This window comes from Haliaeetus leucocephalus, unplaced genomic scaffold (genome assembly GCF_000737465.1).
Source record: "Haliaeetus leucocephalus isolate CR32 unplaced genomic scaffold, Haliaeetus_leucocephalus-4.0 Scaffold250, whole genome shotgun sequence".
In the NCBI taxonomy this organism is placed as follows: Eukaryota; Metazoa; Chordata; class Aves; order Accipitriformes; family Accipitridae; genus Haliaeetus; species Haliaeetus leucocephalus.
Genome location: NW_010972686.1, coordinates 162,313 through 176,494, shown reverse-complemented (window position 1 = coordinate 176,494; position 14,182 = coordinate 162,313). Strand labels below are relative to the sequence as shown.

The window sequence follows — 14,182 nt, the reverse complement described above, 5'->3', positions numbered from 1 at the left end:
CTGGTTTTGTTTAATTTTTGTAGTATTGCGCTGATCACATATACAGGTAACAAACCACTCGCCCTCTCCCTAGCCTTGAGCAACCCTGGGAATGGTAAGCTCTTTTCAACAACATTCATTGGCAGAACCTTCCTCTTGCATAAGACACAGTGGATTGCAACTCTTAAAATATAAACTATGAAACTTAAAAGTGGATGTTAGTTCAGGCAACTCACAGAGAGGTGGACTTTTTTTTTTTCCCCCCATCATGCTCCAGAGCATGCTCCTAGAAGCCAGAAAGTTAAACACTTTTACACATTGGAGCACACGTTTATGTAAGTTGTGGGAGGTGGCAGTGAAGGAAAAGCCATCACCTTTATGAGAAAGTGGCACAGCATTAAATTCCTGGTTACTTCTGATAGACCTCCATGCTCCTGATCCACTTTGGCACAGAGCTGTTTGTGCTTTTGGCTTAAGTGGCATATAGTGTACACCCAGCAGTAGCATGGGAGGGATAATTGAGAAGCCAAAGGCAGCATAGCTACTATTTAAAATATATGTATATGTAGGACGGAGGAGGAAAGTGGTAGGGTAAGAGACCAGAATTAGAAGCTGGCTGGAGCTAGAGAGGCTGATGGGTAAAGCAAATTACTCCATTCTTGCTGGTTATGGCCAGTATTTTGACCTGCTTGAGGAAAAGGAGGTCCTGTTAACAATATAAAGAGTTGCAGCTTGAAAGAAAGGGAAAGCCAGAATCAAGACAGGATAATCTTCATCTCCAGAAGCAAGATAAAACAATAAAAAATAGTCAGGGCTGCAAATTTAGCACAATAATTAAAACCTGCTCTTTCTGCTCATTGTTTTCAGAGGGAGGAGCAAATAGCAACTGGGCTCACAGTCTGGACATCCAGCTTAGTCTGCTGGCTGTTTGTGGGCGTTCTGTGCATCAGTTCTTGGCTAGCAATAAATCACAACCCAGTCTACTTCTTGCACAGCTGATGACAAGTAATGACTAAATGGCTTATGTGCCACAGTCTTCTCTATAATCCTGCCCTCTGTTACCAGCAGATAGTCAGTTACCAGAGGTCAGTATCCTCTGGCTTTCTCTAGCCTAGCATAGCACAGCATCCTGGTTGTGACCCTACTTCATTCCTCAACAAAAATAAACAATGGAAAACTCCAGCCTCCACAACATTCTAAGCTACCACCTTTTCCAAAAGGAAGTGATACAGGATTTCAGCAGAGCATCAAGCTGAAATTCAATAGGAGATGCATCAGAAGACTTGAACAAAATGCTGGGTGACCAGCTGGCTTCCAAACTATGAAGACGCAAGCTGACAACGGAGCACACTCCACATGTTGACAGACAAGCATCAAACTGTTCTCCACCACGCAATCACACAGGCAGCCAAGACACTTGGGACATCCATGCACCAGTGTGATCCAATATATGGAAGCAACTGCGAGAATTTTTCCGGGAACATACCACAATTACTCAGTTAGTGCTTAAATAATTGTCTCCAGACAACGCTACTTTACATATGTTCTCTCACCAGACAAGCCCCAAGAAAGTACTTTAGATATTCCAAGTCTGATTAACCTCTACAAATCCTTCAAAAAAACCACAGTGATGCTACTGAAAACACTGACAGAGAGGACATTAATCTTCCTCATTAAGAGTGCAAAATAGGCTGTTCATCAACGGTTATGCAGTGATATATTGAAGGACAATATCAGACAGTGCTTGCTTAAAAGGTATTGCATGGAAGCCAGCAGTCTTAATAGGGAAAACATGCACTGATCTGGGTTAATCAGGTTCACAGGGGATCAGGAGGGATGACACATTGCAGCTGGGCTGCTCATTAGAACAGTGTTGTCTTGTACTGGACAGGCATGGTGGCATATTTTGGAACTAAGCAGCAGCTATGCCTAGAATTGTACACATGACTTAGGAAAGCATGCAAGTCATTCTTTAACCACTTTCCAAGCCAAGCTTATTATAACAGATATCATCATTTCCCTTACAAGACTGAAACAGTAACCTGGATAATATTCTAAGTGTTTAAGGTACAAACCTTCAATTTATGGGCAAAGCAATGAGGTAATATATAGAGTTGCAAAGTGAAACTATACTGTAGTCTACTAGTTGCCAGCAGTTCAAAGGAAAAACAATCCTTCGTTGTTCATATGTTATCTATCAAGGATATTCGCAAGTTCCCACACTAAGTGGATCCTACCCAAAGCATCGTGCACGCTTGAGAGGAGAGTTTTGAACTACAAATGGCAAAACTCTCAGTGCAAAATACAGAAGTCACTGTAGAAACAAGTGCTGGCTGAGATGTTCTGTAGGGCATCACAATCTGTAAAGTAAGGGATGAATGCAGCAGATTTAGAACACCCTGGCTGAGAGGCCACCATGTCCAGCTCACCCAGAACTGGAACTTCTGTAGCTGTAGTCACCTCCACGTTGTCGTCACCTCCACGCTGTCAGCCAGGACAGTTTGACACATGAGGAGAGTTTTATGCACTCACCCAAAGTGTAGAAGTGGGGGTATGACTCCTCCACATCAAGAGCATCCCCTGCTCAAGGGGAATTACTACACTACTCTACAAATAGACTTAAAATATTTGAATATTTAAGTATATTTACAGTATTGCTGGAGCGTAACAGCATCCCTGCGTTGTACAGAATGCCATGCCCACAAAAAGGCAGTGAGCTGAACAGCCCACCCTTGCTACCATGCCTTCACACTCCCCAGGGATAAGAGGTCTCATGAGCAACCTTGAGCAGGATGTCACATCTCCAAAGCATACTCCCCAGTACAGAAGGCCTGAAAAGACTTGTGCAATTTTTCCCATTTCAGATAACAAAATTTGCCAGTGTATCTACGTTGAACTAAATTACCGATTAATTTATAAAAGCAGAGATCTACAGCACACAATGAAGTAACAAAATACAGAGGTTTATTGACAATTGCATGATTTATCATTTGATTTCCAATCCCCTTCTGTCCCGGAGAAATGCTCTTACCAATCTTACTTGATGAGTTGAAAACATGGTTTAGATTCCAAATAAAGAAATGCAAGAAAATTAACATAGTTTAACTAATTTAAGGCCTAGTTGGAAGTTGCTGTTTAAAAGACAGGCACTGTAGCCAATGCACATCAGGTACTGAAAGATGCCAAGTCTAAGCTCAGTATTACAGACAGCATCAATTACACCAGACCCTTCAATGCAGAAAGCAGCCTCTGGTTGACTTTTCCACATGGTAGCCTTTTAAAACCCTGTCAAGTACTGGAACAAGGAATTGAAACAGATAGATGTGTCTGAGACTCAGCCAGAGGCTAGACAGCACAGACTCAAGAATAGCTGCTAGGAAAAGATGTTTGGAATTTACATAAATCTATTCCAGGGTTACAGTTAGAATCACTGTCTTGTTTCCCTCGGGGCCAAATAACAGGAAGCTCCAAACCTACCTGAAAAGGTACAAAGGCATTGAAATCCCTACTTTCCATGGCTATCTCTACCCTTAGCACTGCCCCATGTATTTCACTTTCACTATTTGAAAAGGCAACTAAGTCTTCATGCAGTCATCCCACTTCTGACCTCAACTGAACTGAGCAGTCTAGTAAGACCTATAATCACAGAGTGTTTTAGCACCTGGCCCAGAGATAGTCCCCTCTGAACAGTAGCAGTTCCCCGGGAACCTGGGCTAGAACAGCAGCAGATAAATGCAGATAAGGCCACTTGTTCTTTGGTGTACCTGAACAACTCCTGTTTCGGTATGTCAAATTTAAAAAGTCACTATTAAATACACTGAACAGTAAGCACCTAATGTTAACATTCATATATCAAAGCTCTGGATGTGATCAGAAAGTCCATTCAGAGAACAAATGATGGGAGCTACTCTCCCCAACAAATGTTTGTGCAAAACATGCACGTCTTCCAAACATGATTTAAGATAGCCAGCACAACCAAAAGGTTTGTATTGCTAAAGTCTTTGTTTCTCCAACTAGGATAGTCTACAGCATGTCTCAAAACAACTACAACTGTGGTTTTGGGAGAATCCATGTAGTTCTCCCAACCTTACCAACAAAAATCCGAGGCAGTCAAAGGCAAACATAAGGCTGACCAAAGACAAGAGAATTCACTAACAGAGTCAGCACAGACAAACAAAAAATGCACTGTGGTGAAGACAGCAGAACAGTCCTGGTTTCCGCAGGGTACAAAGTAAAAACCTTTGGAGAAGCTAAGGCATTTCTATACAGGTTGGGTCAAAGCTAGCTGGCTGGACACCTCAGAATGTTCTCCATGGTAATTGTACACTTTAAGTTGCTTGTGTTCAAAGAGTACCATAAAGCTATTGTTTGCACCCACATCTTTACTAGAAAATGTGCAAGCACTCAACCAGGATACTTAAATAAAAGTCTTCTAGAAGCACCTACATGAAACAGTATGTTGGATTGATATTATCACTTGTCAAGAGCTAGTCATAGTAATCAGCAGATTACTGAAGGCATCAGAAAGGCCTGAATACTCTGGGGAGGGGAAGCCCATGATATTTATTAACATATGATGGTTTACGAGTATAAAAGAAACTTTCAGCATGTTTTGTCCTTGCATCAGCAATCATGTGCTGCAAAGCAAGAAAGGAGAAAGAGAACCAAAGACTGAAGACACTCAAAACCACGGTAGCACTACTTGTTCCAGTGGAATGTACTTACATTTTAAAGTGACTGCAAGTCAACTCACACTGTGAAGCTGCATTCTATTGCCTAGAGGAAAGCACAGCCTACCTGCTGTGCTTCAGAATCTTTCAGATGTGACCTCCAGGTCCCTACCCATTCACAACGTTTTACACGTTGACTGTATGGATAAGCCTGACTCCACAAGTGTCCTGAGCCACTAGCTAGCTAAGAACCTAACAGTCCAACAAACTTACCACAAAGTAGCACTGATCTTTCACAAAGTTACACTAATGTCCCCCTCTGCCACCTACCCAGGCAGGCCAATACTCATATCTTCCACAAGGCACCCTTTCCCTCCCCAGCCCTCCCTCCCCAAATCATCAGGTTATCCTTCCTACACACTTTAGCATAACCCGTCATCCATCTGCCTAAGAATCTATCCACAAACAATAGTCTATAAACTGACCTTGCAACCACAGACAAGAGTTTCTGTGCAGACTCCGTTAGTGAAAGTGAACAGTTGACCCTAATAGAACGCAATACTGGATTTCCCCCCTGGCGGATTGAGAACTTTGTTGTGTGACCGTGGTCTTGGCCCTAATCGGGGCTCGTGATTGTCTATCTTGGGTTCTGGCTCCTTGCATCGCTCTTCTTTGCCCAGATCTTTTTTCTCGCCTCCATCTTCCAGCTGTGGTTTGGTATTTTCTGTAGCTGAATAAAAAGAAAATGGATTAGATCAGCTTGCTATTCTGTACTGCACAAAGTGCCTCATCTTCTGTAGGCTGCATTATTTCCAATGTCTCTCATCCATAGCACACTAAGGTTTCTCTTTATCTGTTCATTTTTCCTGAAGGAAACAGGCGCTGAGGAAGACTTACCCTTTTCACAACAATTCCTCTCTTCCTTCAGCAATCTTTCTAACAAGGATATGTAGGCTAAGCAATGTACCTTCAGAATTACTTTGGCAGTTCCAGGCAATTAAGAGATGCAACATACCAATGAATCCTTTCATACTGAGCTTGAAAGCAGCGTTCCCATCATTCTTCAACAGTAACTAGCTGAGCAATGATACATTTTGTCACTCAGCTATTTGTTATTTACAACTACAGGAGGTCAAGATTACACACTTGAAGGAGATGGCAAGGGAGGAAGAAGCAATCTGATAGGATATTTTTCTACATAAACGGATTCCATATATATCCATATATACACAGATGGTATCAGCAGAGTACACGCACACACATGTAGTATCAAGACTTACACCTGTGGTGTTCTCCTCAATAAGAGGAAGAGGACCATTTCCCTGAGACAAGTAATTAAATTTCTGACTAACAGAAGGAAAACTTCTCAGTTATATTATCTTAAACACCAGCCTTAGTCTTATGTTTCGAAGAGGAAGCATAAGAAACTACTTCTCAGAGCTTATCTTCTCAAAGAGAACAGAGAAAGGAATTTCTCTTGCTGACCTTCTAGCTTCTTTGGTGTTTCATCTTCTTTCAAGACAATGTGATCCTGCAAAGAAACCAAAAACTATCTCAGTGTATTATCGTTCTCAAACAATAACTCTGTCACAAAATCCGTCAGAAAGTTTTGCTTTGTTTCTGATCTAAGTTTATACATTTATCATGGTAAAAGCCAACAGCTGCAGACACTGTGTGCAGCCCTTCAGCCCCTCCACCCCTACATAATCCCAAAAGCAGTGGCAGAGATAACTCCTATGTTACGTCAAGGTGTACATCTTGGACAATTCATTGAAACACAGATGAAGATGCTACATTAGCTCATCAGAGGCTTAAAACTTTGTCTATAATAAACAGTTCAGTCCAAAGGTCTAGAATTACTGTTCTTGTCAAGCACCCACTACCACCCAGGATAAGTTGGTATTCACAACTAGAACACAAGCAGCCCTTCAGCACTCTATTTATATCCAGCAATTACCATTTTCAGTGAGTATCTGTAGTGACCCAAACAGTCAGGTAATTACAAAACCTTTTAAAACCATTTTCCCAACAACCTCAATTGATTGTCGGAAACACATGAAATACTTCAGAAAAGCTTGCATGTTTTCCCACCCATTAAATTCAACTTGCCGTAATTTTTGCAAATATGCCATCTCCTTTCCAGCCCAGGATTTCCCACAATTCCAATGCTCTAATTAAAGACATGGGAATTTCCAAAGCATTGTCCTCTATTTAGTCAGGAATTCACAGGAATTAATGTTACATTTAAAAAAAAAAAACAACAAAACCACAACTAAAAAGAATCAGAGACCAGCCTGATAAAGGGGTACAGAGGAACAAAACAAAGCCCTTTCCTACACCAACAGCACTACTCCTGACAAAACCTAGCTCCCATTCTTTTTTTTTGTTTCTTCTCCTATCTTATGACCCAAATTCCCCAAAATATACTCCAGAGTCTGCATAAAAAGTTAGGCAAAAGCACACTACCAGCACCTTCAAATTTAAAAGGGAAAAAGGAGGAGGAAAAAAAAAGTTAAATTGGACTAATCTTTTCTTCCTAAGGTTCCAGGAAAAATGAGACTGCTACTGCTTTTTCAGCACAAAGACAGCGAGCTGTGTTTCACGGGATGTTAAGTTTCCATGCCATCTGACATGTTAAAAACATTGCCAACCTAGTAGCTACTCACTTAATAGTATCAACTTAGAGTAAGGCAGCAGGCTGTAAATCCAAATATAGGGTATTTAAATACAGAAATAAAGTAATTGACAATGTATTCTCCTTTTTTCCAAAACCAGATTTGGTCATAACTACAAGCCTCTCCAGCTACCACACACCTCAGCTTTAAGATCAAAAAGTAACAACTAATACAGCAAGACACACTTTTGTCTGACATCACAAAATCAAGTACATGCTGGACCTGACACTTTTTCACTGTTGATCACTTAAGCTTAATCTCCTGCTAAACTGCTTTCATGTTGAACATAGATAAACATATTTAAGAGAGGTGAAGGGCACAACCAGGCCACATGAAGATTTATGACTGTAGTTCACTGGTGTTCACTGACTTTCCAGAGTTGGCATCAAGATCACCTCTGCTAAACTGCAGAATAAAGAGAAATATCTTCTTCCTATCTAGCTTAAATGCTGTGTGGCTGTGTGCAAAGAACTCCAGCTGTACCTCACTTACAAGGAAGACCAAAGGCTTCAGAAGCATTTTTTTTCCTCTTTTCTATTTTTTTTTTTTTTTGAACACACATCCACAGTCCAATTAATAGTTTTACTGCAAACCACAGAGCATGCTGACATCTGATATACCAAAAATAACAAGCTAATAAAAAGAAACTTTGGGAATAACTGTCTAACTTTAAGTTACCCTATGCATAATTCAGGTCTGTCATCTTAAAGAGAATACAGGCATTACATTGTGACAAGACTGTAAGATGACTCACTGAGCTGCTAGCTTCCTGGTTTGACAGCGAAAGAAGTACAAATACCTTAGGCTTATTTGGGTGTGCTCGTACAACACTGGTAGATACAGGAGACCCAAAGATATCACTTGTCTTCCCACCAGGTGGATTCATGCGTGGACGAGGCTGAGCAGAACTAGAATCCTCAAAAATACCACTTTCTTTTCCCCCTGCAAGGCAGTTGTTAGATATTATTTTTTTCTAGATGACTTAGTTTTACCACACTATATTAAAAAAAAAAAAAAAAAAAAAGAATTCAAAGACTTCTAGAACTCTACTGCCTAGAGACTTACTTTTGCTTGCCTAAAGATACTAGTTGAAATCCTTTGTTACAAGAATTCACTAGAGTGTCTCAGATTCACAGCTGAACTCACTGCAGCTAACTGATGACACAGCTCTAGAATAGAAGCAGTTTCCTTTCATCATTTCCTAGACCTCAACTAGGAAAGAATTAGACCTGGATGATGTGCTAAAAAAGTATGTGAACATGTAGATCACTGAAATATTCATATATTCAGAAGTCTGAGTAGATTTATTGTTCAAGGCCACTCAGTTTGTAAAAATGCAACATAAAAACACAGACAGATCACAGTGTTCCACTTCCGGAATACGAAACCAGTTCTGTGCTGCAATTCAGAACCCAATCGTGTTGAAGGAGGTGGCTGCTCTTACCTGGAGGGTTTGTTCTTTTTGGAATGTTTTGAGGTTCTTCTGATGCTCCAAAGATATTGGATGCCATCCGGTGTGGCCTGCTTGAAGAAGAAACTTCTTCTGTACTCCCAAAGAGATTACTAGAACCTCCTCCTGGGGGCTTCAATACCCTACATTGCAGAATGAGAGAAGAGACAAAAAAGTTTGTTTGAAATTTACAGCATTCAATATATTTGATGTCCCCTCCCCATTCTCCCTTGTATGTTATGAATAACTATTCTGATTTGAACTTACTTCAGGTAATTCTGCTACGTTCATGAAGTATCTATTTTTCAAGAGCTGTTCTAATAAAATATTCTCAAGTTCAGCACAAATATTGCCAGCCTCCTATTCAGTCAACTTGATCATTATGTTATCTACAATTACTTGGAATAGTCATAAAAGTGCCACCAGAACAAATGGCTATGCTATCTGCGGTGTTCCAGAAGCAACAGGAGATTAAGAGAAGACCTATGACTCTGGTTAGTATTTTAAAAAGAAACAGTACAGAATCAGACTTTCTGCTAAACTGCACATACCAACTTCGCATCTGTGATACAATTCAAACTCATCGACTTTTAATAAAGGCAGACATTTCATAACTACTAAAAAATTTGCTAGTTTCAACCACCAGTTATCATATTAGCTGCTGTAGAGTTTAGAATGGAAAGGTGGAATGCTAAAAAGCCAAATTTGTAGTGGTCAAGATGCAAATCCATTACAACCAAAGCTCTGCACCAGAGGTATATCAGACGGATCCTCATAAAAATTGGAGGTTACAATAGAAATGGACTGACTTCTTGAAAACCTACCAAAAGTCATGCTTGAGTCCACAGTTAATACCTATGCCTCGTTCAACAGACTTCAGGTCCTGCCCTGAAAAGGAACTGCACTACTACCTGGGAGTAGAATCAGTGGAATTAATTGGAAAATTAACAGGAAAAGCATGGGAAAGCAATGAATACCTAGGTATCAAAAATAATCTTTACAGTTATGTCTACTTGACCAATTACCCACAGTCTTAGCAGCTGAGCAAAAGTAGTAGTTGAATTATACCTCTTCTAACCTGAATACTTGATCTGGGACCTAAACTAAACTTAGAGAACAGTTATAAATTGCAAGATCTTTATTCCATTCTACCTGAACAGAATTCAAACATCAGTGAATTAATAAAACACTACCCTCCACCCCCGTAGATCTGTGACAGAAGCAAGCCTTTTCAGGTTAGGTATCTGCCAGGCATAAATAAAGGTTCCTCTCCAAGCCAAGATCTGGTCCAATTTAACTCTAAGATTTAATTTCACAAAAGCAGAGATATTTGGCTGCCCTGTCAGAAAATGAGCTTTGTCAGCATTTCAGATCTCAGGATGCAGAAAGCAGTTCTATTCTCTTTGGGAAGAAGGAGAAAAAAGTTCTTCTTTTAGTCTGGGAGTAGTTTATATAGACAAAATCGGCCTCAGAGAGACTGTCTTTACTGGCCAGTTTCAATATTTTAATCCTTAGTATGACAGTGGATTTAATGAACCCCTTTAGCTTAAGGGAATAACTAGAATTTCAGTAGACAGGACAACTGTATTGTCCACTGCACAGGTAAGATAATATCTAAGCAGAAGTTTTATTTACAATTTAGTGTCCAACAGACTACAGATCCAACTATGCTATCGGCTTTCCGTGTATGTTAGAAGATCCAAAACTGCTATTAAACCAGGCATCATATAGGCAAATTATGTATTTTGATCATTCACAATGGTCTAGAAACAATGAGGCAGTTTAAGCATTTAAACTTGGGAGATGGAAGGAAAAGAGAAGGGAACAGTAAAAAAGAAACAATTAGAGTTTGGGAAGGGGCTCCTGTTAAAAAAGTAGGTCTGCTAATATCCCTCATATAATTTAAAAGATTTCTGACTTTACCCATTCTTTTCAGCTATTTTTTTAATGCATCTAGTCTTTCTTGAGTTCTAAGTATACTGTCAAAGAGATTGAAAGGAAGAGAAACATCATTTATACAGATAGGAGTTTCTTACACTATAGATTCACTCCATTTACCATGCTGTTTTCTTAACACATGCCTACAAGCGTAGGTGGGAATAACAAAATAACTACATTCAAATCTTTTTTGTTTAAGAAAAACAACCAGTCACAAGAATCAAATTACTTCTCATTCCTGCAACTGGATTTAAGATCCATTGCAGAAGAAAATTCTAGAGGAACCCCATTTTAAGATTAAAGGTATTCGTTATTCAGTTAACAAACCTAATTAAGCATCAAAAGAAATCCAGCACTGATTGATGGTACATGGTCCTCCCATTTTCAGCTCAGTATACATACTAAGAAAACCCTATTGTTGCAATGAATAAGTCAGAGGTATCACTTGAGGTGCTTACGAAGCACTTTGAAATCAGCATAATAGGTGACCTTTTCTGCCAGCATCACTCAAAAGAATGTCTTGACTCTACAGACACGAAGTGGATTTGCCTCCTCAATTTCGGAAACTTCTAATTGCTAGGAACTTTCCAAATATTCCATAAACATTCAAGTGGCTGTGACACCAGGTCCATAAAATTCTAACTAATGCAAAGTCAGATAACTATGTTATTCACAGGAATTACCAAAAATAATCTTGAAGTACAGCAACAAAATCTTTCAGTTTACAATAGCAAAGAGGACAGGGTTTTGCACTCCTTCACTTCAGCCAAAAACTGGGAAGAATACAGAGCTATTTTCTTGCTGTGTAGCCTCTAGAGCACTGCTGACCTCCTTGTACTCCCACATCACTCAGTTCTAGATCAGAGTGAGACGTGCAGGTCTCCCAAACCAAATAAGAAAATAAGATCTACCCTGTGAATCCTACCAAAGGAAAACAGCATGCTGAACTTGATAAGCCAGTGTGTTCTGCTTCAACAGAGTACAAGGAAATGCAACATACACTTTATAGTAATTTTAGTTTATATTGGTATTATGCCAGTTTACATAGAGATATTTTTCTGTCTTGTAGCCAGAGAAGTTATTCTTTCTTCCTTTGCAGGGGGGTAGGTGTTGTTTTATTCTTTTAAACAGTAATGAAAAAAGTCCCCTTTGTTTTCTATGCAATCTAAATCTGCCCCTCCTCCTCTTCCCTCTCCCCTCCAGTAGACTAGAAGTCTGTCAATTCATCTAGAATAGCTGAATTAAGAACCCTACCCTGTAAGTTTAAAGCTTCTACTAATTGCTTTGTTCTCTTCTGGCAGGCTTGAAGAATTTTAATTAGTTATTGTGGTCTTTTTTCCCTACATTCTAAAACACTTAAATTTGAATGCCCTTTCCTCATTAAACCTTTCAGCCGACCTATGGAAGAGGTGCCAAGACTTACCCATTACACTGACTATATATATATTTTTTTTACATCTGTCTGAAAGTTAAACACTGAAGTCCTACCAGTTTTCAGACAGTTCTAATAAAGCAGGTAAAATAGGAGAGTTTCATTATACATAATGCAACTAGCAGAAAGCCAGCCAGAAAGCAGGTGTTAAGGTTTACTATACCAAGCTCTAAAGCAAAGACCAGAAAGTTACTGGGGGCACTCCTGCTGTTGGATCAATACAAACTCATGCCTCATTAAACAGGTCACTCATAAACAAACAACAAGCTTTGTTAAGTCAGTTATGCTCTGGATCTGAAAGCAATATTCTGCAATAACACTGATGGGGAGGAGGAGAAAAATGTGTATTACATTTCCAAGATGGCTACCTTTACCATTTTCAGCTCTATACAGTAGCTGCTAAACTGCTCATATACTAGACAAATTGAGGATACATAAAACCAATGCACCTTTATAGTGTGCACAACAGTAGAATGGTAGAATTCTGTCCTGCTTTGCTTTCAGAGCAACAGCAACTCTTAGACATGCAATTCCTTGTTTTATTTTGGAAAACCAAAACTTCCTTAAAAATACAAAGTGTCATTATTAAAGTTTAATAAAACTAGGCAGTTAATTTGATTCAGCAAACTAGCTGTTTACTATATCACTGTACACATTAACTGGATCACTAGAGATACATCTCACTGTGCAACTATTTAAGTGGAAGCTTTCATTTAAAATATTTTTAGCATCATGTATTTCTAACAGTAATACCCCTGTATTATGAAGTTCTCAAAGTGCAAAGCATTTGTTTATAATTTCCTCACAAAGATTTTCACATTAGGAAGAGTTATTTTTTCCCCACTTCCACAGCTGTTGGTGGTTGCTGCAGGGATTTTGAATTAGGCTCAGTTTTAATTAGAGAAACTTCTACACATCAAGAACTGCAAAAGGATTTGAATTATCATCAAATAAAGTTTTGTTTAGGGAAAGAATAGAATAAGCTCTGGAAAAAGTGTCCTCAAACCACGTACTTTTTGCTTTTGACGGCACAGGCCATATGTCAATAGTCACCATCTCAGAGACCACTCTATAAAAATCCAATAACGTAACGTATTGCAGTACTGCAGCATGCACATATGCTGTGCCAGGTCTGTTTATATAGTTGTGTATTGCCACAATTTGTCCTCAGGCACGATGAAAACACTCTGCCACAATGCCAGAGAACAAGCTGGAACAAGACCACCTTTCCTTGCTCTTAACTAAAAAGTTATGATGGTCTGCATTCCAGGTTCTAGCCAGAAACCCAATTTATGAGTTAAATGTGGTTTTAAAATTACCATGAGAACAGAAGCTGCCTGGAGACTATACTAAGGGCAGTGGATCCTCAGGAGTCTTTTAAAACCAGGTCATAGCTTAGAGCAACTGGAAAAAAAGGCAAACTTAAAGCACCCTCACACAATTTCGAAAGCCTTCCTTCCCTCCGAGCACATGACTGCCTGGCAGATGGATTGACCACTCCAGCTCCAAGTTACTAGGATATACGCCCTCGTCCAAGTACAACAATAGAGTTCAGCTTCGTAACGCAAGAACAAGCTAAAACCTGCTTATGCGGGCGTTTGCGCTGGACCCCCTCAAAGCTCCACAGAGCGTAACCAGGCCCACCCCCCTCCTTGAGGGGGTACGAACCCGGGGGAAAAGGGACGCCACAGCGCCAGGCCTTTCTTCCCGCACGGGAATCCCCTCAGCATCCAGCTCGGTAACCCCCGCAGGCGCTCACTCCCCCCCTCCCAGGGGCCGGCCCTGCCCGGTCCCGAGCCCAAGGCGGCAGGCACCGCCGGGAGCGCAGCGCCCGCTCCCGCGGCGGCGTCACCCCCGCCCCAACCCCCGGGGCGCGGGAGAGGTAAACTGAGGCACAGCAAGGTCACCGAGCAGGCGCCGAGCGCCGCCGCCCTGCTGGCTCCCGCCCCAGCGGCTACCGGAGGGGTGGGCGGCGGCGCTCCCGCCCACCGCGGCCGAAGAGGCCCCTCCGTACGGACCCACTCCCCTCAGCTGGAGG

At 40.7% G+C, this 14,182-nt stretch overlaps 1 protein-coding gene across 3 annotated transcripts in view; it reads right to left on the bottom strand.

The window, feature by feature from the left end:
• Positions 1-2,703: 2,703 nt before the first annotated feature.
• HN1L (hematological and neurological expressed 1-like) overlaps positions 2,704-14,182 on the bottom strand; it is an 11,977-nt gene continuing 498 nt past the window's right edge. For 2 of the 3 annotated variants that reach the window (XM_010568562.1, XM_010568561.1), the window contains exons 2-5: positions 8,769-8,917; positions 8,124-8,266; positions 6,135-6,180; positions 2,704-5,379 (exon numbers count right to left, since the gene is read on the bottom strand). In XM_010568562.1, the coding sequence (XP_010566864.1) occupies positions 5,195-5,379; positions 6,135-6,180; positions 8,124-8,266; positions 8,769-8,917 (523 nt within the window). In that variant the 3' untranslated portion in view covers positions 2,704-5,194. Of the gene's footprint in view, positions 5,380-6,134; positions 6,181-8,123; positions 8,267-8,768; positions 8,918-9,598; positions 9,642-14,182 lie in introns of those variants that run through there. The other variant, XM_010568563.1, reaches the window with a different exon arrangement.